The sequence below is a fragment of the Canis lupus genome, chromosome 5 (assembly GCF_048164855.1).
Source record: "Canis lupus baileyi chromosome 5, mCanLup2.hap1, whole genome shotgun sequence".
NCBI classification, from domain to species: Eukaryota; Metazoa; Chordata; class Mammalia; order Carnivora; family Canidae; genus Canis; species Canis lupus.
The window spans coordinates 67,458,214-67,484,141 of record NC_132842.1 but is presented as its reverse complement, the minus strand read 5'-3'; the positions used below and the strand labels follow the sequence as shown (position 1 = coordinate 67,484,141).

Below are 25,928 nucleotides of genomic sequence, written 5' to 3'. Positions count from 1 at the left end.
TTTTGACAACCCTTAGATTTCATTCCTCTTACGGTTCTTAGGTTCTGGTTGTGGAAAGCAGGTGCATTCTAAGTTATACTAATTATTCTTTCATGAATACTCTGTAAATTTGCATTCATCCCATTCTCTAGATTTTGGGTTGTTTTTAAGTTTTTCTCTCTGAATATTTGTATAAAATTAAAAGGCTAATTCAGTTTTCTCTGAAATTCTGAGAACCTGTCAATTTTCATTAGATTAAATTAGGTTGCACTGGTGAACTGTAGAAGCTGTTGTTTAGAAGCAGTCATTGTTTTGTTTTATTTGCTTTATTTTCCAGCTTTATTGTAGTCAATTAACAGTATGTAATACTGTAATTATGTAACAGTAAACTGTACATAAATAATATGTACTTTTTGATGCATTTTAACATATGTATGTATTTGTAATACCATCATCATAATTAAGATAGTGAATGCATCCATCACCTCCTAAATTTTCTCATTTTTCTCTGTAATCCCTCTCTCCTTTGCCTCCCTATCCCCAAACACTATAGATTAGTTCATATTTTCAAAAATGTTATAGAAATGGAATGATGTAGTATGTACTCCCTTTTTTCTCATTCTTTAAGCATAATTAGAAGTTCATCCATTTACCTCTCGATGGATATTTGGGTTGTTTCCAGGGTTTTGGCTACTATACATAGAGCTGTTAATATTACTATGCTGGTAAATTTATTTCTTTATTTCATGTTTGTTTCATTGCCTTCTAGTTGAAAGTGTCTTATCAAACAAACTGAAGCTGAGTTTCTTGGTTTAATTCTTTATTCAAAATCCTTTTTGGAAATTCCATAGTGTGAAATGAATGCAGGAGAGCCCAAGTTTGTTCCCATTGAATTGGCCCCTCATCATGTCACCTGACCAGTTTGAGGTCAGCTATGGATCCTGATTGAGCTGAGCTGTTGGGAAGTCCATTTTGGTTCCAGTAGTCTTCTGTTAATTACTAAAGCCCCAGTATCTGCTTTTCAAGTGAAGTGGTCATGTTCTGTGAGATTTGTTGGTTTAGACCTAGGGAAGAAAGTTACATTAAGCTTTATAGGTGTTGTTTAAGTGCTCTGCTTTTGTTTTCACCTGCCAAGCTTCCCTGTAGTGTATGGTTGATTGTTATTTGCATGTAGTTGGTGGAGTTGTAACAATTTTCAGACCCCGTTATTTTCTCTCGACAGTAGCACAGTGCTAAGAGCATCTAGATAACTTGGGTAATCCCAGGGGCCTTATTTTGAACTTTTGATATTATCTCATAACATTTTTCTGTGCTTCAAGATTTAACTAATGACTTAAGGGAAATGCAGGTACATATAGTGTATATAGTATAATGCCCTGAGAATATTAAAATTGCAGATTTTATTATTTGCCAACAGTAGCCTAGTAGTTGCTCTCAGCTTCTTCCCTTTTTCACTTGTCCTATTTAAAAGTGAACTTATTTACTAATCGAATTTTTACCAGGGTTATACGGTGTAATTGATTTTGGAGGAAAACTAATTGAACACAAGAGTGCTAACTCCTATTCTTTACTTAAATAAACAAGAAAATATAAAAACAGGGCAAAGCTGTTGTTATTTTCATAACTATAGAAGGAGAAGGAGACCACCTGCATGCTAGAAACTCAGACTCTGCTGCATGTGGGTCAGCATTAGAGATGTGTAGCACTCATGTATCTGCCCCATATGAACATACTTCTCATTGTTTAGTATTCTGCAGAGAACTGAAAATGTGTATATTGTATAAAAGGAGGCATGTTGAGCTTCTGAGCCATTCCTGTATAGAATTATATATGAATAATTATTGTGTGGCTACAAAACCATGAAAATGTCTTTCATAGTTTTTGAAAAAGAAGCTTACGTAAATAGAGATCATCAAAAGCAGAAAGGAAAGATTTGGAGAAAAAGTTTGCTGATTTTCCAATTTTAAAATGGAAAGGGCCAATAGATATCATTTTAGTCTTCCAGTTGTAAAGATTTAGTATCAACAGACATAGTACTTACTACACAATTAAAAACTCAAGGAGTTAGTATGCATTTCATTTTAAATTATTTACATGTAACCACACGTATTATTCAAAATAGGAAGAATGCATTTTGTATCGTTTAAAAGAATATTCAGAAAAAATCTATTCTTTATAGAGAAAACACAAAATAATGATTTATGTAGTATGAAAATTATCTTTCCTCAAAAGTTTGAGTCCCTTTTTAAACTTGTCTTTACTTGGTATATTTCTTAGAAGAAATTCCTTCAGAGCATTTTCAGTTTTTTCTGAATTACATGGAGTTATGTTCTTAGTTTACTAAATGTTAATTAGGAGTGCATGTTGCATTATAACACGTGCCTTTTTAAGGTACAAAATGACATTTTGATGGGACGTTTTTCTTTTTGGACAAGGTGATATAATAAATATATCAATAACCTAATATTGAACCATCTTTGCATAACTAAAATAAATCCCTCTGGGACTTAGTAGATTACTCTTAATAGATTTTATTTACTTGTATTTTAATATACAGAATAGGATTGGTCTGAAGTTTTCTTTTGTGTTTCCTGTGGTAGATTTTAGGGTCTGGGTTAGCATTGTAAAACTGTTCTGAAACTTCTTTCATTTGTTCGTATATTCATTAGTTGGGGTCTAAAGCCAGGAAAGGGGGAAGAAGTTTTGTTCTTCCCTTTCCAAATCTCTTAACCAGACTAAAAGCAACAGTATTATAATTAAGTTACATATATTACTGCTTAGCTATGTTTTTTCAGACTAGCTTGGGAACCAAACTACCATTTAAGGCTATTTTTTTTCTCTCCATAGGAAAAACACAGGGCAGGTTCCAAATAACTGATTCAAAGAGTGGGCTTGTGTGTGTTTTCCTCCTTCCAAGCCTTTCCTCTCTCTGTCAGTATGATCATATGGCCATGTATTACCATACCCTGGATGTCACTGAGCTGATGAATTCATGCTGCTGACATCCATGACTATTTAATAGTTTAATCTATGAGTATTTTAAGTAGGAAGGCACATCAGTAAACCTGATGAATGCTTGACTGTATAAACAAAGCCTAACTCCTACATTCCTGGTGAGTTTAATTGATAGAACTTAGGCAGTTCTTTGCATCTTAATTTTTTTTTTTTTTTTGCCCAGCACTTTCATTTATAGAAGATTAATTGAAGGAAGTAATTATGAGTATATGTTGGGGTTTAGTTACAAGGATGCAAAGTGAAGCATGCTTTATAACTCTAAAGATTTATAGATAACCTAAGTGCTTAGCAATAGGGAATTATTTAAATGAGTATGGATAATTAAATAATGGAATATTGTGTAGCCATTAAAATGTTACTAAAAAATACATTTGACACTGAAAGGTCACACTTACAATACACTAAGTGAAAAAACATTTTACAAAGCTTGAAGGCATCAAATAATCTCATTTTGAAAAATAGGTGAAGCACATCTACACACACATACACACACACACACACACACACACACACACACAAAACCTATAATAAGATACCAGAGTGAAGGTAAGGATGCTCTCTTGAGGACATGATTATAGATGACTGTTTTTTTCTTTTTTATTGGTGTCATTGGATTTTCTAGAATTAATACATCTGTGATAAGAAAAAAAATACTTTAAAAAAAGGAACTGATGCTGGCACAAATAGACCATATAGACATTCCATCTCCATAGAAAAAATGTGTATCTAGAAAATGATATGAGTATTAACTCCTTGAGTTTTTGTGTAGCACTTACTATTTCGGTTAATAGTAAATCATCTTAAGCAAAAAAGCCAAGTCCAGGTCTCCTTGAAGATTCATTTAGAAAGATCCACTTCCGTTCTTGTCACGTTTTTTTTCTAAAATGTATTTTGATTCTTGCCAGCCTTGAAAGGACTTGTTCCATTTTAAATTTTTATGTGCTTACTTCTGGGGTTGACAGACCGTCTGGACATTCGAGCAGCCCGGATTCTTCTGGATAATGATCATTATGCTATGGAAAAATTGAAGAAAAGAGTGCTGGAATACCTGGCCGTCAGACAGCTGAAAAACAACCTGAAGGGCCCTATTCTTTGCTTTGTTGGCCCTCCTGGAGTTGGTAAAACAAGTGTGGGAAGATCAGTGGCCAAAACTCTTGGTCGAGAGTTCCACAGGATTGCACTTGGAGGAGTGTGTGACCAGTCTGACATTCGAGGACACAGGTAGACTCTTTCTTTCAGTTCGATCTCTCTGGTTCTCCATTTTAATGGACTAAAGCCCCTCAAAAGCCCAGGCATAATATATATCTTTTTCTCAAAGGGCTATTTATGATACCTTGAATCAAAAGGACACTCACTCATAGTACTTATTTATAGTACATCCATAGGATGTTTATAGCTGGCTTAGAGCCTCAACCATAATAGTATACCCAAACTAACCTTGGTATTTGTATGATAACAGATAATGAATCTTTGCCTCAGCTTTCTTAGAATTTCATTTGAATGCAATTATAAATCAGTTATGGTTAGATATTACAGTGTCTTTAAATTCATTTTGGCCCAGTGACATTTCATAAATAAACCATAACTCTTAGAATTTAAAAAATAAGTACAACAACTGGTGCACATAAGAGGAGGGAAGAAATCTTTAATAACAAATATATGTTTGCAGTTTAACTTTCTTTTAAGAAGGTTAGTTTTCCATAAGAATAATAAGGAGAAAGGTTAGGATGATTGAGACCTCTATTTTTTACATTTTTTACATTTTTTTGCATTTTTTACACCCTTTCTATAAAAATACATTAAACTGTGAGAACTGAGTCTGTGATTAATCTTACATTATTAGAATCAGATTTGCATCTTAGGCTCATCGTTTTCTTCTCTGTTACCCAGATTGGAAGATGCTTTGGGAAAGCATGAACTTTCTGTTTCAAGTTTTAAGGGTTTCATAGCAGTTGTGAGAAAATATACCTTTAATGTATGTATTAAAGAACATTTTAAAATGTAGACTATTTAAAAATGTAGAAATCATGGATGCTTATAAAAGAATATGATGTTATAAACCTGAAACTAATGTCAGTGATGTCTCAATTTAAAAAAAAAATTTTTAAACTACTTAACTTCCAGTAGAAAATAATTAAACTGAAGATAAAATTTCTCTCCTCAAGGTTATACCCTCAGTCTTAAAGTTGTTAAAGCAGTCTATTTTATAAGTGGAAGGTTTGAAAAGCAGGCCAGTGCAGGCAGTGAACAACTGCCAGGCTAATTTAAATGCATAGTTACAGTTTGGTGAATATGGATTAAACTTGGATTATGGGGGAAAAAAAGAAAATGATGCCTTTTTAACATCTTGTTTTCCATTTGTCTTTTTAACAAGACCATTGGCCTTACTTAGGCAGGAATGGGAAACTGTTTCAGAGACTTTTCCTTGGAAAATCATTCTTTTTCTCTTTTCTTTGCTTATTTACGATTCTTATGCATTAAAGAAAAATTGCCAAGATTTCAATAAATAAGCAATGAGGACTGCAGATTAGGTTAGAGAATTGAGGTGGGTCATTCTTTCTGGCAATTTCAAACTATTTTTGTCACCTAGACTTGCTTATTCTCACATGTGCCACTAGAGGCTGTACTTCGCTTTTGTAAAGAAATTGGCACCTTGTACCAGTCTTGGAGAAACTGGGTCTAGGGCCTAAATCTTTTAATTTTAGCCTGAAAGCTTTTGGGAGATGTTTCCCACACAGGTGACTTGACTCATGCATCCAGAGTTGTTTTAGTTTATTTCTTCCTTTTGATATCTGTAGCATAGTATTTGTAAGTGTTTGATGGAATTTACAGAGGGAATTTGTGGAATTCTTGTCATGTGAAATTAATGTCAAGAGCACATGACATGTAAGTAATTTGTCCTATTTCTTGCCATTTTGGCATTACTTATTCAGTAAGACTTGGAAAGAACTTACTCAGTGCCTGACACACAGTAAGCATTTGATAAAAACTAGCTTTAATTATTATTTTAATTTTAAATTTACAGGAAGGCAAATTTACATTCAACAACTTTAATGACTTTTTATAAAATTTAGTCTAATTTTTAAATAGTACCTAAAATATCCTGTTTTGGGCATTATTATTTAATTTATGTGGCAGAATTGTAGAAAAATGTATTTTTATGATGCCTATTGTGGGCAGTAATATATTCTCACCACTTCTTATGAACATTGTTGGTTTTAAGCAGAGCTATTTTTTAAGTCTTTACTGATACTAATGGTCATAAAATCTGTTCAAGTGGATGGTATACTTCCACATGTGTGAGTATCATTAAGAAAACTGAATCTCTTGTGAGTCTTTTATAAAATGAGGCTGTGTGTTTGCCCAAAATATATGTATAAATATAAGTGTTTTAGAAATGTATGACATGCATAGAAGCTGTGGTCATTGCCAAATAAAGAATACATGGATTAGTATGAGCCATTCTACTGTGCCAGTAGGTAAGTACTCCCTCTCCATCACTGTACAAGGTGTTTAATTAAACACTACAGCAACCTGCCCTTGTACTACTGGGGGCTTATTACTCACCTACCCTCCTAAATCATCAAAGCTTGGAGAAGATGTTTATTTGAAAATCTGTTTGGAAGCCCCTGGAGAGTGGGGTGTGGTGGTTAAGGAGAGCAGAGGTTGAGAAGAGAGTATGGGCTTATGTCAGAGCTGTGGGTTGGAGGTTAGTAGGAGGGAAGGAAGAACAGTAGCTTATAGCACACTCATGGGGTGGAGTTTGTAGGAACAAGTGGTTCCATTTGACAATTGAAGCATTTTGGAAACACCCAGATCTTGGCGTTTAAGTACTGGTCACATGCTTGCAATTAGAGTTCATGCAAAGTTTTGTTTTTCCTCAGCCTCTAAGTAGGCACCACTGTTCTGCAGTCTTAAAATAGCCAGAGTAAAACAGAGCTGCTTTATATTATCTTCCTTGCTTATTCTTTTGATTCTGTCACTCACTTTCCCTATTTTCCCATGCTTGGAACTCTATCCTTTTGCTAGAAATACCTGTTTATTTGAAGGAAGGTGCTATTAAGTTAGGAATTATTTTAAAAACAAAAAAATGTGTGTTTTAGAGTTCAAAGATAATGAAGTAGGAGATGGGGAAGCAAAAGAAAGACTTGGTTTATATTTAAATCTAAAACTTGGAAAATTGTGATCTGATTTTACATTGGCCCATTGTTTGGTTTGTATTATTTTGAGTAACTTAAAAGAAGAAGAGTCATGTTTATGTTTCATATTAACTAATACAGCTTTTCAATCTTCTCAACATTTCTCATTTGGGTTTTTCTCCATTGGGATTTTTCTCACCACTTTTATAAGCCACAGAATCTCTGCTTCTATCAGTTTTTACAACTTAACATTTTAGTATTTAAGTATTACATTTAAAGAATTTAAATCAGTTCATAGCAATTAAATATAACTTCTTTTTGGATAAAGTTTTATGAAATCATGTTTGCATAATCATTTTTCTTTAGTTGTTTCTTGGTGAAATATACTTATTGCTTATGATATGTCTCAAGTTATTGTGGATGATAACTTTTTGGAAGTAGTTTGCCAGCACTTTGTTCACATAGTAAAATTATATCATTGCAAAGAATCTTTGGCTCAAACAAGATGAGAAGAAAAATGAACTTTTGCTTTCCATGTTGATACATCTTCATGAACCTGAAATGGTGATGTTTTAAATAAATTGTTTCGTTATTAGTCTCCACAAAGGGAAAATAAACAAAATAGCAAGCTTTTAATATATTTTTAGCATAGTATGTCAGACATGCTATAGTTTACTCACTATCCTCCTTATAACCTGTATTTGCATATTGCTCTTCTTTGCCTCTTTAAAGTTTAGTTTTATTTTTAGGCCCCAATTCAAGGCTTTCTCCATTAATATATATTACTTTAGAGAAGAGTCAGATCATAACTAACTGCTGTTGTCTACTGTTTTCTTTTGATGATTAATACAGGCCTCTGGGATTTGCAATACATTACTATAGAGCTAAGTCATAAATACGGAAAAAAGTAAGAGGTCTGTAGAGTAGTAGGGTTTTTAGCATGTCTTATTGTCCTTTGTATCACTCCTTGCACACCGCACAGTGCCAGACATGGTAAGTGCTTTCTGAGTGCTTTGTGAATTCAAGTAAGATTAAAACATAATTATATTTTGGAAATATTATGGTCCTTTAAATGCGTGCATCCATACAAATGAGTCCATAAAAAGATTTCGGAATGACTGCTATAAGAATAACAATTTGATTTGTTTAAAAAAAAAAAAAAAAAACAATTTGATTTGTTTAGACATGCTATATTAAAGACTGCTTTTAGTTTCTTAAAGACTTTTTCTTTGGAGATCATAAGGATCTCTTTTAAGGCTTATTACTATTCCCAGTTGGAGATAAACACACACACGCACACACACACACACATACGTATACCCTTGGAATAAAATTTGGAATTTTTTTTAAAAGGAAAAAAATTCTCATGTTTTTCTACCATACAGAGATAATCACTGTTACCATTTTATTTCCTGACAGAAATGGGCAGCTTTCGCCATTTTTTTAAAAAGCAATTGTGATCATACTCTTTCCACTTAAAATTAAAAGACATTTTTTTATACTACAAATTCTTTCTTTGTAAGTATCCCCTTCAGTAGTTTTCACTGTAGCCCATTAGAGCTCCTTAATTGAGCAGGCATGGAAAGGTGATGGTGAAATGCCTGTTTCCCTCCTTCTTTAAACACTGGGAAAGAGATAAGTAAATATACATTAGTTCCTTTTAAAAAAAAATATCTTATTTATTAATGAGAGACACAGAGAGATAGAGACATAGGCAGAGAGAGAAGCAGGCTCCCTGCAGGAAGCCCAATGTGAGACTCGATCCCAGAACCCCAGGATCACACCCTGAGCCAAAGGCAGACGCTCAACCACTGAACCACCCAGATGCCCTACCCATTGGTTCCTGATCTTTAAGTGTCAGTGACAGTGACAGGCTGACCAGCCTTTTGGCTTACATTGGGTTTGAAGATATCCAGGCACAGAGTGGTAAAGTAGTTGATTACCATGGAGCTATAAATATGTGATACTGTACTCATCTGTAGTTTTTTGAAGCATAAAGCAGACTATATTTTGGAAAGTGAAAAGTGCTGATCTTCTATCTTAATATTTTGAACCACATAGATAACGTGTAGTTTTGTGTATCTCATACACTAGTTGAATAGTCCTGATAAACCTATGAACTGCCTGTACCAATTATAAGAAAAATAGGAATTAATATATTTCTTAAATTAACTTGTGTGCTTTGGTTTTAAGAATAACTTCTAGGTAATCATTTTATCTTAGGCTAAATAATAAGTAATTGAAGAGATACATTCTTTGTAAACTTCCCTGTATTGTGCTATGTTGCTTTCTAGATGTTATGAGGAAGGACATGGAAAAGTACGTATTTTGCCCTCAAAAAAGTTATAGTTTATAAAAGAGTATTAATTTCATTAATTTCCTACCTATGTAGTTTCTCAGGAGGATAATTTGGTATGCTAATTTGTTTTTTTAAAAAGTGGTTATGGGATGCCTGGATGGCTCAGCGGTTGAGTGTCTGCCTTCGGCCCAGGGCATGATCCTGGAGTCCCAGGATCGAGTCCCACATCATGCTCCCTGCATGGAGCCTGCTTCTCCCTCTGCCTGTGTCTCTGCCCCACTCTCTCTCTGTCTCTCATGAATAAATAAATAAAATCTTAAAAAAAAAAGTAGTTATATTGGGTGATGTTGAAAGAGAACATTTTATTTTGTGTGTTGCTACATTTTTCACCATTTGATTCATATTCCAAAGGTTTATTCAAAGTATATTCTGTATCTTGAGTCAGTGAATTGCATGCTACCATACCTTCTGGCAAAAGATAGCACATTATAGATACTTTCCACAGCTTACAGACCCTGTGTAATGGTTCTCTTCTTTGTTTGAACTCTAGACTAGTGGTAGACATTTGGGGGACATCACCTGTGATTGAGGAACACTAAGGGCACTGAATGTGCTTGGTGCTGTGGAAAGACATTAACAACAATGAACATCTTTTGAAAGCTTACCATGTGCCAGGCACTATGCTGTGTGCTTTACCTATTATGTTCTCATAATCATATAATTCATGAGGTTGACACTGTTACTGTGTCCATTTTACAAATGAAGAACCTGAGACTTAGGTCAAGTAGATTGTTCAAAGCAGTATTCAAAGGCTTGTATGGCCTTCACAGTGGTGATAGAAAGATACTTTTGGTGCTAGCATGGCTGATCTGAAGTCTTATAAATAATTAGGAAAAACAGGCCTTTGTTTGGAGAACTGATATGACAGCTCTATATCTAGGATCTATTCTATAATAAGACTTACTCTCTGTCATCAGAGTGCTCAGTGGCTCTTTAGAAGAGGCTGTACACTTGGTACCCATAAATAAAAGCTAGGTTGTAACTATATCAGTTAAATTGCAGGGCCAGTAAATGCTGTAGATGTAGCATTATTGGAAAGATAACTTTGTGAGAGGTGGTCAGGAAAAGTTGTTTAGAATTTATGGATTTACACAGGCAGGGAGAGAATTAAGGGCAGGAAAATACCATATTAACGAAGGTTTAAAAAACATAAAGAGATATAATAGGATTGTGATTGTAGATAAAGCAGGGGCATTATGGCAGTAGATTGGGAAGGCTGGTGGGGACTGCATCATGAAGAGCCTTGAATTCCAAACAAAGGAGTTTGGATTTCTTCACTAGGCTTTGGAAAGCAATGGAAGGTTTAGGAGTAATTATTTGTATATGGATTAGGATCTACATTTCTGTTCTTTAGAAGGGATACCTGCCTAGAATATTATTTTCTCTCCATGACTTTAGGTCTAGAATTGTCAGTACCTGTTTCTGAAATCTACCTGTCAAAAGCAGTAAGGAAAAGAAAGAAGTTAATGGAGTAGGAAATAACTCCCTTAGAGGCTTTGTGGTGGTTATTTTTTGGTTTTTGTTTTAATTTCCCTTCTCTACTTATTCATAGAATACTGGCAAATCTGCAGGTTTTCTAGAGAAATAATTTGAGAGACTTTTATTAATTTTGAGTCTCGTCCTTCCTGTATCCCATTCTGAAATCTTGAATGCTGACTCCTTATTGTAATAGGACAGTGTTTATTGTATTTCGTTCCAGTGCCTCGGTCACCCTCTTTGGATGTAAGGCATTCCCACGATATTTGTAAGGCTTTCTTGTCTTTTCAAAGGTCACTCTGTTTACTCTGTCCTACTTTATACAGTCATGCGGTGAAACTGAGGCCTGCTTCATGGATTGGCTTTGTACCCATCCTAAGATAACTATTGCGGTTACACTCACTATCGACCAGTTTCTTGTAGGCAGTCACCCTTTTATGCCTTTTCACAAACAACATCTGCTTGAGCATTGGCTTAGGCAACAAGGTTGTAATTAAAATTAGTAAATTGCTGCTGAAAATAAAGGTTTGCTGGCTTTGTAAAACAAACAAACAAACAAACAAAAAACCCACTGTTTTCCTTTTGACAAACACATTTGTTTTTATTTATGCCATCCTCTACATCTATTATAATTATGTAGGTGATTCTTGTTCAGATATGATAAAGGAGGCTCTGACAACAAGTGCACAACAAAACATCTGGCTGAACTTGGTTATACCAGTTAGTGTATATAGGATGAACATGTTTTATTAAAAAGGCCCAAATTAATGGAACTTTAATATACATCCAATTGACCTCAAATCTTACTATTATTAATAACAAACTATTGCCTTTAAAATAAAAGAATTTGGGTTTGGTGTTTTGTTTTGTTCTGCATTTTGAGTGGCCCTTTGAACAATTCTGATTTCCTTCATAAAGATGATGATGATGCTTTAACCAGCCCTGGGACAACCATTTATGTGTGGAAAAGGTAATTGTGTTGAAGGGGGATGGAGATGGTACTGAGAAACTATGAAAAGCATAGGAATTAAATTCATAGGCTTCTTTGGACATTTTGGAATCCTGAAAAGAGTTATAATCATGTGCTTAAGTATAATGTTTTTCAATTTCACTAAATGACAATGACTAGATTCTTCCAATATCATGGGAAACTTAGAGCCAGAATTAAATGAAAAGTAAAATTGAATCTAATAACTCTTGGTTGTATCATAGAGCTTTTAAAATATATAGTATCTCTTTGCTCTATTACTATGATAACTAAATGACTTTTTCCCAGTCCTAAATTTTGAGTTCTAAGTGATAACGCTCTTGCCTCCTGACACTTTAACTTGCTGCTTGCTTTCTATAGGCGCACTTATGTTGGCAGTATGCCTGGTCGTATAATCAATGGCTTGAAGACTGTTGGGGTTAACAACCCAGTGTTCCTGTTAGATGAGGTTGACAAACTAGGAAAAAGTCTACAGGGTGATCCCGCAGCAGCTCTCCTTGAGGTAAGTATTTAGAAACTTCCCTGTGTTCATACTTGAAGAGTATGGATGGAAGCAGTATACAGTGATGTGGGTTTAGTCATGGGGAAAGTGTGATACAGACTAAAATCTGAAGCAGATTAAAACTTAAAATATCTTAGAGATTTCTTTCTTTTTCTAATAATTCACTCGTTTCTTTTGTTGTTATTTTTATCAAATACTTTAAATTTTATACATGCTTTTTGTTTAAAGACCAGTAGTTCTATAAGGTTATTACAAAAAACAGGAAGCAAATCTTTTTCTCAATAGGGTCCTCGATGTCCATTTCTACATGTTGACCTCTTTAACTTTTAGTTGATTAGTCCATTCTCAAAATAGCATGACCATATTGCCGCTTCTTGATTATACAATTTCTGGCATCATCTGTTGATTCTCCTCTATAAGAGAGGAGGATTTCACTTACTTTCTTCCCTTCACCCCCACTATATCATTCTTCTACCCCTAATCCCCTGATCTGAATTGCATCCTGATTCGGTTAAGGCATTGTCAAATACTTATGTTATTATAAGTATGTAAGTTCTTTTCACAGCTGAGCCATAGTTACCATGTGGTAAACTATGATCACTTTTCTTTTCCTGTCCTTCCTTTGTTTTGTTGCACGTATTTTAAAAAAAAACTTTGTGGAGCTAATAATCGTCTTGTTTATTTTGCTTACTTCCAGTAGTTGTCTAAGTCTTGAACTTTGAAGACTTGTAGACACTGTGGGGGGCCTGAGTGGCACAGTTGATTAAGCATCCAACTCAGGTCATGATCTCAGGGTGGTGAGATTGAGCCCCACATCAGGCTCTGTGCTCAATGCAGAGTTGGCTTGAGATTCTCTCTCTCTCCTGCCCCTCTCCTCTGCTCCGGAGTATGTGGTAGACATTTGGGGGACATCACCTGTCCTCTCGCTCTCTCTCTTTCTCACTTTCACTTTCACTTTCTCTGTCAAACAAAATCTTTAAAAAAAAAAAAAAAAAAGACTTGGAGACACCTTAAGCATTGGTCAGTTTTATCTCTTTCATGCCTCCAGCCTGAGCTACATTTCCGCATCTGGTACCCAGCTGCCTTACTAGGGTCTCCCTTCATCTCCCACCATGTTGGATTTCCTGTTTTCTGTATTCCATGTCTTCCTCATTCTTGGCTTTATTCTCTCACTTTCTTGGTGTTAATCTTCTAATAGCTTCCTGAGAAAGCTTGCATGGGTGGGAAATGTTTTTAGAAATGCGTATCTGAAAGTGTCTTTACGTTTCCCTCATGCTTGATTGGTGGTTTGCATTCTGGTTGAACATCTTTTTCCTGCAATATTTTGAAGACATTGCTCCATTGTTTTCCATTTTCCTATGTTGCTGTTGATTAGACTGAAGCCTTCAGGACTGTCTGTTGTAACTTGTTTTACTCTGAAAACTTTCAGGATGTACTCTTTTATCCCAGTGTTCTAAAATTTTACAGTAATCTGCCTTGGGATGGGTCTCTTTTCATTTTTGCTGATGCTTTCAAGATTCTTTGAATTGGAAAATCCTGTCCTTTATTTCTTTAAAATTTTCTTGACTTCTTTTGATGATGACTTTTTCTTCATTTTGGGGGAACTCCTATTAATTGCATGTGGGATCTTTAATTTTCTTACCTTTTCTGTTACTCTTCTTTCTTTTTTTTTTTTTTGCTATTACTTTTAATGAAGACTTCCTTAGCTTTATCTGTTGATCCTTCTATAATTTTTTGTTTCAAAGAACTTTTTCTTAAATTCCCTGTTGATTCTTTTTTATAGTATCTTGCTCATTACATAGATGTAATATGTCCTCTTTGTGAAAGATACTGATAGATTTTTTTACCTTTCCTTTATGCTGCTTTTATCTATTATATATTTTTCTGTTTTAGAGTCCTCCTTTAGATATCATAATTTTTGCTTGTTCATTCGTGTTTATTTATTTATTTATTTTTTAAAGATTTTATTTTATATATTCATGAGAGACAGAGAGGCAGAGACACAGGCAGAGGGAGAAGCAGGCTCCGTGCAAGGAGCCCGATGTGGGACTCTGTCCTAGGAATCCAGGATTATGCCCTGAGCCAAAGGCAGATGCTCAACCGCTGAGCCACCCAGGCATCCCTCATTCGTGTTTAATAGTGAAGAACAGAAATGCTGGTTGGAAGCTGTGCACATCTGAGTTTCACAACAGGATCAGCTGGGCTGTTTGGTGGAGGAACCTCTTTAGATCAGTAATTTCGGTCTTTTGAGGTTGGGCAGATTTCTCAGAGGACTCCATAAGTCCCTTGCCTTTAGAGTGGAGGCTGGGTTGCCAACTTCCAGGGAACCAAGCAAGGGGGAGAAGGGTAAGGACGGTGACTGTCACTGCATTCAGCATTCCAGATGTATGCGTTTATCTGAACTGTTACTTTCAGGAGAGTACATACTCTCTTTAGTTGTGCACAGGGTCACTGGAGGAAAATAAGCTCTGGTATTTTGCTGGGTTGGGGGAAGGGATTTGGGACCTGACTACTTCATAAACTTACTTTGACCAGTCCTCATTTTACTACCTCTACCCCCTGCTCCCCAACCCTTACCGTGGTTTAAATAAAATATTTTATTCAAACTGATTTGTAAAATTGAGGGGAAACTTGATTTGTGAAAGTTTCTTTTGTTTTGTTTTTTCTTATTTCCTTGCTTTGATTTCCCTTTGGCTTCCTGTTCCTTTTCTGCTTTTGTAATCTTCTTAGAACAGGATGACCTTGGAACATGTGTCTTGTAAGAAGCAGGGTAACTATACATTCTGATTTGCCTAGTACAATCCCATTTTATGCCTAATTATTAATTGCACTCTCTTTTAGTCTCAGAAGTGGGTCCTGTTGGGACAGTAAAAAGTACTGTTGCCATACTTAAAAGCTACAGAACTTGGAGATACAGAGTTTCATTTGGTTTTCCCTATTATTGTGGTAAGACAGAAAATTCTGACTCAGTAACTGCTTTACTCATCAGTACAGTAAAATAGTGAACATTATTGAAGAGTTTAGTGGTTTCTTAGATGATAACATTAGACTTTCAGTTTAATCAACATTGGGGCATTTTTCAGATAATCTGACAGATTCTCTCATTAGACAGTTACAGTTACTCTGTTGAAAAGAATTTGAGAATCCTTGATACTTCAGTTTCTCAACATGCTGAGTGGGAGTCCTGAAACAAATCCACCAGAGAGCTTCACAAGCAATAGTCGATGATTAAGCCCCCTGTCTGTCATACAGTATATTTTAGGTCTTCACGTAGTGCTTTGTCCTGTTTCAGTAAGATTTGTTGAACTGAGTCAATCTTTGATAACAAGCATCTGGCATAATGATATTTTCTTGTCTGATGTAGAAGTTGGAATTCACTTTTTGGCAGTTGATTTATTAATATTGCAAATAAAAGTATTAAAGCCTCAAATGATACCTCAAAGTAAATGCTACCTGGGGCAACATACTTATCACTATAGTTTAACTATGAATAGCATCAGTTCCTATAGTCTAGGGTTCTATACAGTGAAGCAAAGCACATATATAGAAGAAATGAGTATTTTGGTACCTGACTTCCTTCTCCTCCCCACCTGCTCCTGTGCTGGGTTAAAAAAAAAAACAAAAACTCTTAAACCTATCGGTTGTTGAAATAATTAAATGTGATACAGTAAAAGTGCTCTGGAAACTGTAAAATACTCTATGATGTTATGTTAATATCCACTGACATTTCTTCTGTGTCCATTTTGAAAGCCACTTGCTGTTTCCATTGCCTTTAGGCCTACCTAAATGAAAAAAGGAACAAATTACTCAGCACCTTGTACTTAAAGTAGAAAATTACTAAGAGTCTAGAATATCCAAAAGTATGTTTTTTTAATCCTTCCATATAGAAAGCCTGCTTTTAATGAAATTACTTCTAGATATGATTTATAAAATATAGTTATACAAGATTATTTTATAGCTAATTTAGATTAAAACAATATATATTAAATTAACATAATGTAGATACAGAGTGGTTACTCCAAGCAAGCTAAAGAATTATACTTGTACTGCCTATAGATTCTCCTCATCTTCATATTTATTTATGAAGGAGATGCCTATTTCCAGTTACTATTGTCAACAAAGGAATATTTACCCAAAATTTAGACAGCCTTTTAGGAAAATTTATTGGAAGAATATAAAAACATATTCAACTAATGGATTAAAAAAAATATTGGTAGACAGTAGAAGTTGGATAAGTCTGTTGAGTAGTATTAAAATGTGAGATACAAGGAAAGTCTTTTTATGTAATTACTAGACTCAACAAAATTATAGAATTCTTATCAGGTACATACAGTCATATTTATAATTGATGGAAGATTCAGACTTTGTTATAAAATGTAAGTGCACTTCTGAAATACACTTTTGTGTGAATGGGCTAACAAAATACGTGGCTACTTTACCAATTTTCTATATAAGCAGTATTTACAGTTCTGAATAATGTATGATATCCCCAAAGTAGAGAAGTCACTAATGTAGACATAGTAAACTTTTTTTTAACTGAAGTTCTTTTTTAATTAGAATTCGAGCCTTTTAGTAATTAGATGGGGTTATGTATATTTACTACTTGAGTATAACAGACATGGGATATTCTAATCTAAGCTCTACAATTATTGTCAAAGAAAGTCAAAGGAGAGAGATTTGGGAATCATCTCATCCAGCTCCATCCTTTTATTAATGAAAAATTTGTAGTTCTGGATGCTACCTTAATTTTTTTTATCTCATCACGTGCTTTATTTACAATATAAATTCTAAGATCCAGCAGAGTAAAAAATGTCTTAATACTGATGTTATGAAAGAGGTGTTTGTGAAGACACATTTTTCCCCTTTCATTTCTTCTCTGCTATCTCTGATTAAGAGGGATCCTGTAATTGAGTGATCAAACTAAGCTACATTAGGGAAACAAGGACCTGCTAATCATTACTTCTCAGTGCTGGCAAACCCTGTACCAGTGCGCAGGGTGTAACTTGCAGGTTACACAAAAATGTCTTCATGTCTTTGTTACCACTTTTCTTTATATACCCTGTTCCCAATTTTTGTCTTCTTTACCCTGTTACCTACCCACTTTCCCCCAGCACACATACAGGCACAATCTGCCACCTGAATGTCCATTACTCTCTCTCCCTTAGCTATATTCTCAACAAAAATTGCTGTTTCTCATTTCTACCCTGTTTAGCCACTCCCATTATTAGAGTTTGGTAGTGATCAAGTTGTGTGGTTAAATTTACATGAAAATTAATTTTGGAGTACGTTGGGGCAATTATTGTTATGTATTTGTTACTAGATAATCTGCAAGATTTTCTTTTCCTCTTCTACCATCCTTAGGGATGCTCTATAAGGGGACCACTAGACAAACCTGTGGCCCAAATCTTGGCTGTATGTCTCCGCAAAGACCCACCACTGAATTCAATAGTAAAATAAGAAAAGGAAAGAAAAAAAAAAAAAACACTTGAGAAGTATCGACAGTAAATTGTTAAGCTGAGAAATAGTAATTTAACTAACTAAGAAATAATGATGAGTTGGGTTTAGTCTTTATATCTGAGGTTTTCAATAGCAAGCAATTTTCAAAATACCTTGTTCATTTTAGGAAATGCTTATAAATATTTAATAGATTATATATTCTTATTTTTATATGAAGAATAGGCAATATTTACAAAATATAGAGAACCCTCTTTTATATTGATGATTCTCTTTTGCCAGAAATAAATGAAAAACTGAATGTTTTATAAAATATATGATCAACTTTGGGCAATTTAAGTCACAAGAAGAAATAGATGTTCAGAGGGAGATGTTAAACTGGTTGCCACTGATTAAACCAAAGCAGCAAACCCTATTTAAAAATTATGATTTAAATATATTTTATTTATTTACTTTTTTACAGTAGTGAGGTATAATTACATTTAGAAAGTGAATATATTTAAAATGTACATTTTTATTAATTTTGATGTGTGTGTAAATCATAAACCATAAGTATAATCAAAGTAATAAACATTGAAGTTCCACTTATTCATTACAGGGCATCAAAAGTAGATTAAAATTGTCACAACAATCTGTGAATTTGAAGAGCAATTGATAGAGATTATGCAGTCTAAAGAATAGGAAAACAAAATGACTAAAATGAACAAGGAAATATGGGATATAGATAAGCACAACAATCTATGCATAATTCAACAGGACAGGGAGATGGGAGCAGAAAAAATTTTTGAGGGAATAATGGATGAAAACTTATCAAATTTGATAAAAAACATAAATCTACACATTTGTGGAGCTCAGTGAATTTCCATGTAGGATAAGCTCAGAGAAATCCATAGATAGATAAAATAGTAAGAATCCTAAAAGACAAAAGAGAAAACTTTGAAAATAGCAAGAGAAAAACAATTGATGTATCTGTTAACATTTTGATCGACATTTGGATTTTTCAAGTGTTTGGCTATTACAAATAAAGCTACTGTGAATACTCATGTACAAGTCTTATATTGACTTCTACTTTTCTTTGATAAATACCTAGGAGTGGATGACTTGGTGAAATGGTAGGTGTTTTATTAGTATTTCATATAACCAACTTTTATTTTTTTCATATAATCAACTTTTAGATTACTTCTTGATACCACCTGTGGCCTTTAATACCCAGTAGGCTTTTTTGAATTACTGTCTTACTCCTGTTGGGCAGTTTGTCATCTTATTGTTTAGCTGTTTTCTCCCTCCTTTTTAAAGAGTCCTAGTTATTCTTTTGAATCATGTCATTAACTATATGGACAGTTTGTTAGTTCAGAAGGTGTATATCCTATTTTTTATAATACTTGTGATAATTTTAAGTTAAAAATCACACATCTCAACTTCTCTAATTATCAACATCATATATGAAATAAGATATATTGTCCCTCCCTTTATTAAATAAAAATGAAGTAATACACAATAGTCTTTTTTTTTTTTTTAGATTTTATTTATTTATTCCTGAGAGACACACAGAGAGAGGCAGAGACATAGGCAGAGGGAGAAGCAGGCTTCCTGCAGGGAGCCCCGTGCAGGATTCAATCCCAGGACCCAGGATCACACCCTGAGCTGCAGGCAGAAGCTCAACCACTGATTTCATTTTTTTAACATTCTATCAAAACCTATTTCAGCATTTATACTGTTTCCTTTTTTAAATTAATCCTTCTCACTCCCCCCCCACATATTTTTAAGCAGTTAAAACTTAAAAGTTTACAGCACAATTAAGTAGAAAGTACTGAGAGTCCCATATAACCTCTTACCCACCCTCCCCCAGTTATCCCTTTTATTAACGTATTGCATTTGTGACACATCTGTCACAGTTAATGAACCAATATTAATATATTAATATATTGTTTAAACTGGAGTTCATAGCTTACATCAGGGTTCACTTTGTGTTGTACATTCTATGGGTTTTGATAAATGTATAAAGACCTGTATCTACCATTACAGGATCACATAAAATAGTTTCATTGCCCTAAAAATCCCTTATGTTCCACCTATTCTTTCCTCCCCCTCCCTAAACCTCTAGCAATCACTGCTCTTCTTACTGTCTCCAGTTTTCCCTTTTCCAGAATGACATATGGTTGGAATTATGCAGTCCGTAGTCTTTTCAGTTAGTAAAATGCATTTAAGATTTTTCCTTTTTTTTTTTTTGGCTTGGTAGTTCATTTCTTCTTATCACTGAATAATATTCCATTGTATAGATGTACCATAGTTTGTTTATACATTTGTCTATTGAAGGACAGCCTACTTACTTCTAGGTTTTTTCAGTTATGAATAAAGCTACTGTAAACATTTATGTGCAGGCTTTTGTGTGGACATAAGTTTTCAGCTCACTTGGGTAAATACGGGGGAGTCCGGTTGCTGGACCACAAGGTAAGAGCATGTTTAATTTTGTAAGAAACTATCAAACTGTCTTCCATAGCGGCTGTACCACTTGCATTCCCACCAGCAATGAATGACAGTTTCTGTTGCTCCACTTCCTTACCAACATTTGGTGTATGCAGTGTTTTGGATTTTATCTAATATAGTAGGTATGCAGTAGTATCTCATTGTTTTTGTATTCTTTTTTGTAAATGTATTTGCCACGTTTGTTTTTTTTTTGATAATAGATTTATTGAGACATAATTCACACAGCATAAGATTCACTCCTTAAGTATACAATTCTGTGGTTTTTAAATATATTCTTGCCCATATAGCCATTATTGGCCACTTTCGATCGCCCCCGTCCCACAAGCACAGAGAAGCCACTAATTTCTTACCCTCCCTCCCCCAGTTTTCCCTTTTATTAACATCTTACATTAGTGTAGTACATATTCTGCAGTTGGTGGACATTTGAGTTGTTACCAGTTTTGGTTGTTATATATAATGCTGTTATAATCATTCATGTACAAGTTTGTGTGTAGACATAGGTTTTCAGTTCTCTTGGGTTTTCATTTCTCCAGGAGTGGGGTTGCTAGATCATATGGAAATCCTGTATGTAACATTTTGAGAGACTTAAAAACTATTTCCCAAAGTGGCTGCACCATTTTAGTATTTCACTAACAATATAAGAGAGTTCTAATGTCTCTACATCCACATCAACACTTGTTACTGCCTCTTGTTTTTATTTTAGCCACCCATTTGTTTTAGTAGGTGTGAAGCCATAGTTTATTGTAGTTTTGATTATTTCCCTAATTACTAATATCATTGAGTATCTTTTCATGTGTTTATTGGCCATTTGTGTATTTTCTTTATAGAAATATCTATTCAAACCCATTTTTAACTGGGTTGTCTTTTTCTCATTAACTTCTTTACATATTCTTGATGCAAGTTCCTTCTCAGGTACATGATTTGCAAATAATTTCACCAGTTTTCTGGGTCTTCTTTTCACTTCTTTGATGGTATTGTTTAAAGCACAAAAATTTTTTATTTTTAAGTCTAATTTATTTGTATTTTTCTTTTGTCATTTGTAATTTTGGTGTTATATCTAAGAAGCCATCAAGGTCATGAGAATTTATTCTTACATTTTCCTTTAAGAGTTTTACAGTTTAGTTCTTATATTTAGGTTAATGGTTCATTTTGACCTAATGTTTGTATGTGGTATAAGGCGTAGGGATACAACTTCTTTTGCACGTGGATATCCAGTTGTTCCAAGGACCACTTATTGAAGATTTTTCTTTTTCTGTGGAATGGTATTGGCACTCTTGTTGAAAATTCAATTGAGGGACACCTGGGTGGCTCAGCGGTTGAGTGTCTGCCTTTGGCTCAGGACGACATCCTGGAGTCTCGGGATCGAGTCCCACTTTGGGCCCCCTGCGTGGAACCTGCTTCTTCCTCTGCTTGTGTCTCTGCCTCTCTCTCTCTGTGTCTCTCATGAATAAATAAATAAAATATTTTTTTAAAAAAAAAGGAAAGAAAATTCAATTGACTGTAAATGCAAGAGTTTATTTCTGGACTCCCAGTTCTAGTCTCCATTGATTTATAGTCCCTTCCTTATGCCAATACCACACAATCTTGATTACTTTAATTTTATTTAATTTTTTTAAAGATTTATTTATTTATTCATGAGAAACACAAAGAGAGAGAGGCAGAGATACAGGCAGAGGGAGAAGCAGGCTCCATGCAGGGAGCCTGACGCGGGACTCCATCCCGGGTCTCCAGGGTTATACCCTGGGCTGAAGGTGGCGCTAAACTGCTGAGCCACCAGGGCTGCCCGATTAATTTTATAGAAGGTTTTGAAATCAGGAAGTGTGAATCCTCCAGATTTGTCCTTTTTCAAGATTGTTTAGCCATTCTGGGGCCTGGGTCCATATTTCCACATGAATTTTAGTATTAGCTTGTCACTTTCTACAAAAAAAGGCAACTAGGATTTTGATAGGGATTGGATTGAATCTATAGATCATTTTAGGGAATATTACCATATTAATAATAGTAATTCTTCCAATCCATGAACATAGGAGTCTTTCTGTTTATTTAGGTCTTCTTTAATGTATTTCAACAATGTTTTGTGGGTTTCTAAAAAAATTTTTTTTGTTTAAATTCAGTTAATTAACATATAGTGTATTATTAATTTCAGACGCAGAGTTCAACCATTCATCAGTTGTATATACATACACCCAGTGATCATTACATCACATGCTCTCCTTAATCCGTCACCCAAGTACTCCATCCCCCTACCCCCTTCCCTCTAGCAACTCTTAATGGTTTGTTTCCCTCTGATTTTGTCATATTTTTCATATTTTTCCCTCCCTTCTCCTATGCTCTGTTTTGTTTCTTTTGTTTTGTTTCTTAAAGTAGTTTTTGAATATATAAGTCTTACAGTTCTTTTAAGATTATTCTTAAATGTTTTATTTTTTTAATATTAGAAATTGAATTGTTTTTTTCATTTCTGTTTTGCATTGTTTGTGGTTTATGTAAGAAATACAGTTGATTTTTGAATATTGGTCTTATATCCTGTAACCTTTCAGAACTTGTTTATTAGTTTTTCCAGTGGATTCATTAGGCTTTCACATGTAATCCCATGCAAGATCATGTAATATACACATAGAGCTACATTTATTTCTTTCCAGTTTGAATACACTTTTTTTTCCTACTTGCCTTGGCTAGAGCCTCCAGTATGACATTGAATAGAAATGGCAAGATCTGTTCAGATTTTCTATTACTTCTTGATATAAACAGTGGTTTGTATCTTCCTGGGAATCCTTCCATTTCATTTAGGTTACTGAATTTATTAGCATATAGCTATTCACAGTATACTCACATATTTTTTATTTCTGTAAGGTTGATAGTAGTGTGGCCTGAGTCCCTCCAGATTTTAGTAATTTGGGTGTTCTCCCTGCTTTCCTTTGTCAATATGGCTAAATGTCAATTTTATTGAACTACTCAAAGAATCAAGTTTTGATGTATTGATTTACTGTTTTTGTCTTTACTGTTTTTGTTTATGTACTCTCTAATTTTAGTATATCCTTCTTTCTTCTTGCCTTAGTTCAATTTGCTATTTTTCTGCTTTCTTAAGGTAGAAAGTTAGATTATCGATTTGAATTTTTTTAATACATGCTTTTATAGCTACGAATATTATAAGCACTGATTTAGCTGCATCTCAAATTTTAGTAAATTACATTTTTGTCTTTATTCATCTCAAAATATTTTCAACTCCCCTGTGATTTCTTTTTGACCTTTGGTTATTTAGGATTTAGTTTCATATATTTGTGAATTTCCAATTTTTTTTTCTTATTCATTTCTGATTTCATCCCATTGTGATCAGAGATTATACTTTGTGTGATTTCAGTTCTTTGAAATTTAGGTGTTTATTTAATGGCCTTGCTTATGGTCTGTCCTGGAGACTATTCCATGTGCACTTGAAAAGAATGTGTGTACTGCTGCTGTTGCTGGATGGATTGTTCTCTAGATGTTTGTTATGTCTGATTGATTTATAGTATAGTTCAAATCTTCTATGTCCTTGTTGATCTTTTCCTAGTTGTACCTATTATTAGATATATAGAGATAAGACTCAGATATGGATTGTCTACATCCACCTGAAGAGATTTATTATAAGGAATAAGCTTATACAGTTGTGGAGTCTGGGAATTCCAAAATCTGCAGTATGGACTGGCAGGCTGAAGACCCAGGGGAACTGATGGGCAAATGAAGTTCAAAGGCAGTTTTCTGGAGAATTTAATTTCTCTTGCTCAAGGATGCCAGTCTCTTTGTTCTATTCAGACCTTCAACTGATTAGAGGAAGCCCCTCCACTAGGTGGAGGGCAGTCTACCAGAGTTCACCGATTTAAATTTTAATCTCATCTGAAAACACTCTCCAAGTTGACACACAAAATTAAACATCATAAATAACATAAAAATTTAGCTTCAAAAAAATTTAGCTTCAATAAGTCCCCCTTCCCTCTTTCTTTGTGCAGCTATTGTCATAAAAAGTATATCTCTATACACTGTAAATCTATCAACACAGTAATATACAGTTGATTGTCATTATTGCCATAGCTGTGTTCTGTAAAATTGCAGCAAACACTGAATTAGTGAATACTGAATTATTGCTCCAAGGAGAAATAGGTTTGCCAGCCAGTTTGTCAGTTGATCAATATATAACCTTGTTTTATTTGTGTTTCTGTTACAGTTGGTTATTTAATATATATTGTTCATTCATTAACATACAACTCATGACTGCTAACACTATTACTCATGCCTAAATGAAGCTTACCTAACACAGCCTTGCTGTCTTATGAACTTGCACAGAAAACACTTAAGTACTACTTTTAGGGGGTCTTTTAAACAGCAAAATCACTAACGAAAAGCACGGAAATGCAGAAAACATGGCACTATTAAATAGAATGCAAAAAGGATACGTGTTTAGAATGTGACAACTGTAACAAGAAGACGGCATCATTCTTGTTTGACTTCAGCTGGGAATACCCACCTTGGGCTGTGTGTTTTCTTGTGTCTGCAGGTAACTACAGAAGCACCACAAGTATTAATTTTTGAGTTGTAAATAAATTCTAGGTATTAGGCAAATTGGCAAATTCAGAAGCCATGAATAATGAGAACCAATTGTAATTATTGTTTTATGAAGTCATTTGAATCAGATAAGAGAAGATCAGATTACAAACAAAAAATACATTTATATTGGCTTTTGTATTTACCAATGCAGTTATTTTAACAGGTGTTCTTTGTTTCTTTGTGTAGATACAGCTTAGTGTCCTTTCACTTTAGCCGTTAGTATTTCTTGTCTAGTTGGCTAGTTATAAATTCTCTCAGTGTTTTTTATCTGGGAATACCTTATTTCTCCTTCATTTTTGAAGGATTGTTTTGTTGGATATAAAATTCTTGGTTGACAGGTTTTGTTTTTTTTTTCCCTTTAGCATTTTCAGTATTTCCTTTACTGCTTTCCATCTCTTGTGGTTTCTAAGGCAAAGTCAACTATTAATCTTATGGAGAATCTCTTGTACTCAATGATTAATTCATTAATTCCTTACACTGCCATTCTAGTAGAAGTGTTTCTTCATATTTTTAGTTTTAATTCTATGCTTAAATGATTTCATTGTTTCTGGTCTTTTTATTATGATTAATCTATTGTTTAGATGGAATACATCTTCAGGTTACTTTTTTCAAGGATTTGTTTGTAGGTTATGTTTTGAGGCCTTTTATATTTGTTAACATGTCTTTGTTGTCTACACCACTCATCTCCATTTGTTTTGCTCACATATTGTATAAGTAAAATTTTTTGAAAATCTGTTTATATACAAATCTATACTTTAACAAACAAATGTTTGTGATAATAAACTGCCATAGACTGGATGACTTTAAAATAAAATAAAATAAAATAAAATAAAATAAATAAAATAAAATAAAATAATAAAATAAAAAAAATAAAATATAAATAAAATAAAAAAATAAAATATAAATAAAATAAATAAAATAAATAAAATAAATAAAATAAATAAAATAAAA

At 34.0% G+C, this 25,928-nt stretch overlaps 1 protein-coding gene and 1 long non-coding RNA gene across 6 annotated transcripts in view; one reads left to right on the top strand and one right to left on the bottom strand.

The window, feature by feature from the left end:
* LONP2 (lon peptidase 2, peroxisomal) overlaps window positions 1-25,928 on the top strand; it is a 94,057-nt gene that overhangs the window by 22,199 nt on the left and 45,930 nt on the right. For all 3 annotated transcript variants that reach the window (XM_072827136.1, XM_072827137.1, XM_072827138.1), the window contains exons 7-8: window positions 3,957-4,215; window positions 12,317-12,458. In XM_072827136.1, coding sequence (XP_072683237.1) covers window positions 3,957-4,215; window positions 12,317-12,458 — 401 coding nt within the window. The remainder of the gene's footprint in view (window positions 1-3,956; window positions 4,216-12,316; window positions 12,459-25,928) is intronic.
* The window catches only part of LOC140633948 (uncharacterized), a 56,120-nt gene continuing 30,982 nt past the window's right edge, over window positions 791-25,928 (bottom strand). For 2 of the 3 annotated variants that reach the window (XR_012031539.1, XR_012031540.1), the window contains 2 exons: window positions 16,027-16,240; window positions 791-1,043 (listed from right to left, as the gene is read on the bottom strand). This is a non-coding gene — a long non-coding RNA (uncharacterized lncRNA). The remainder of the gene's footprint in view (window positions 1,044-16,026; window positions 16,241-25,928) is intronic. The other variant, XR_012031541.1, reaches the window with a different exon arrangement.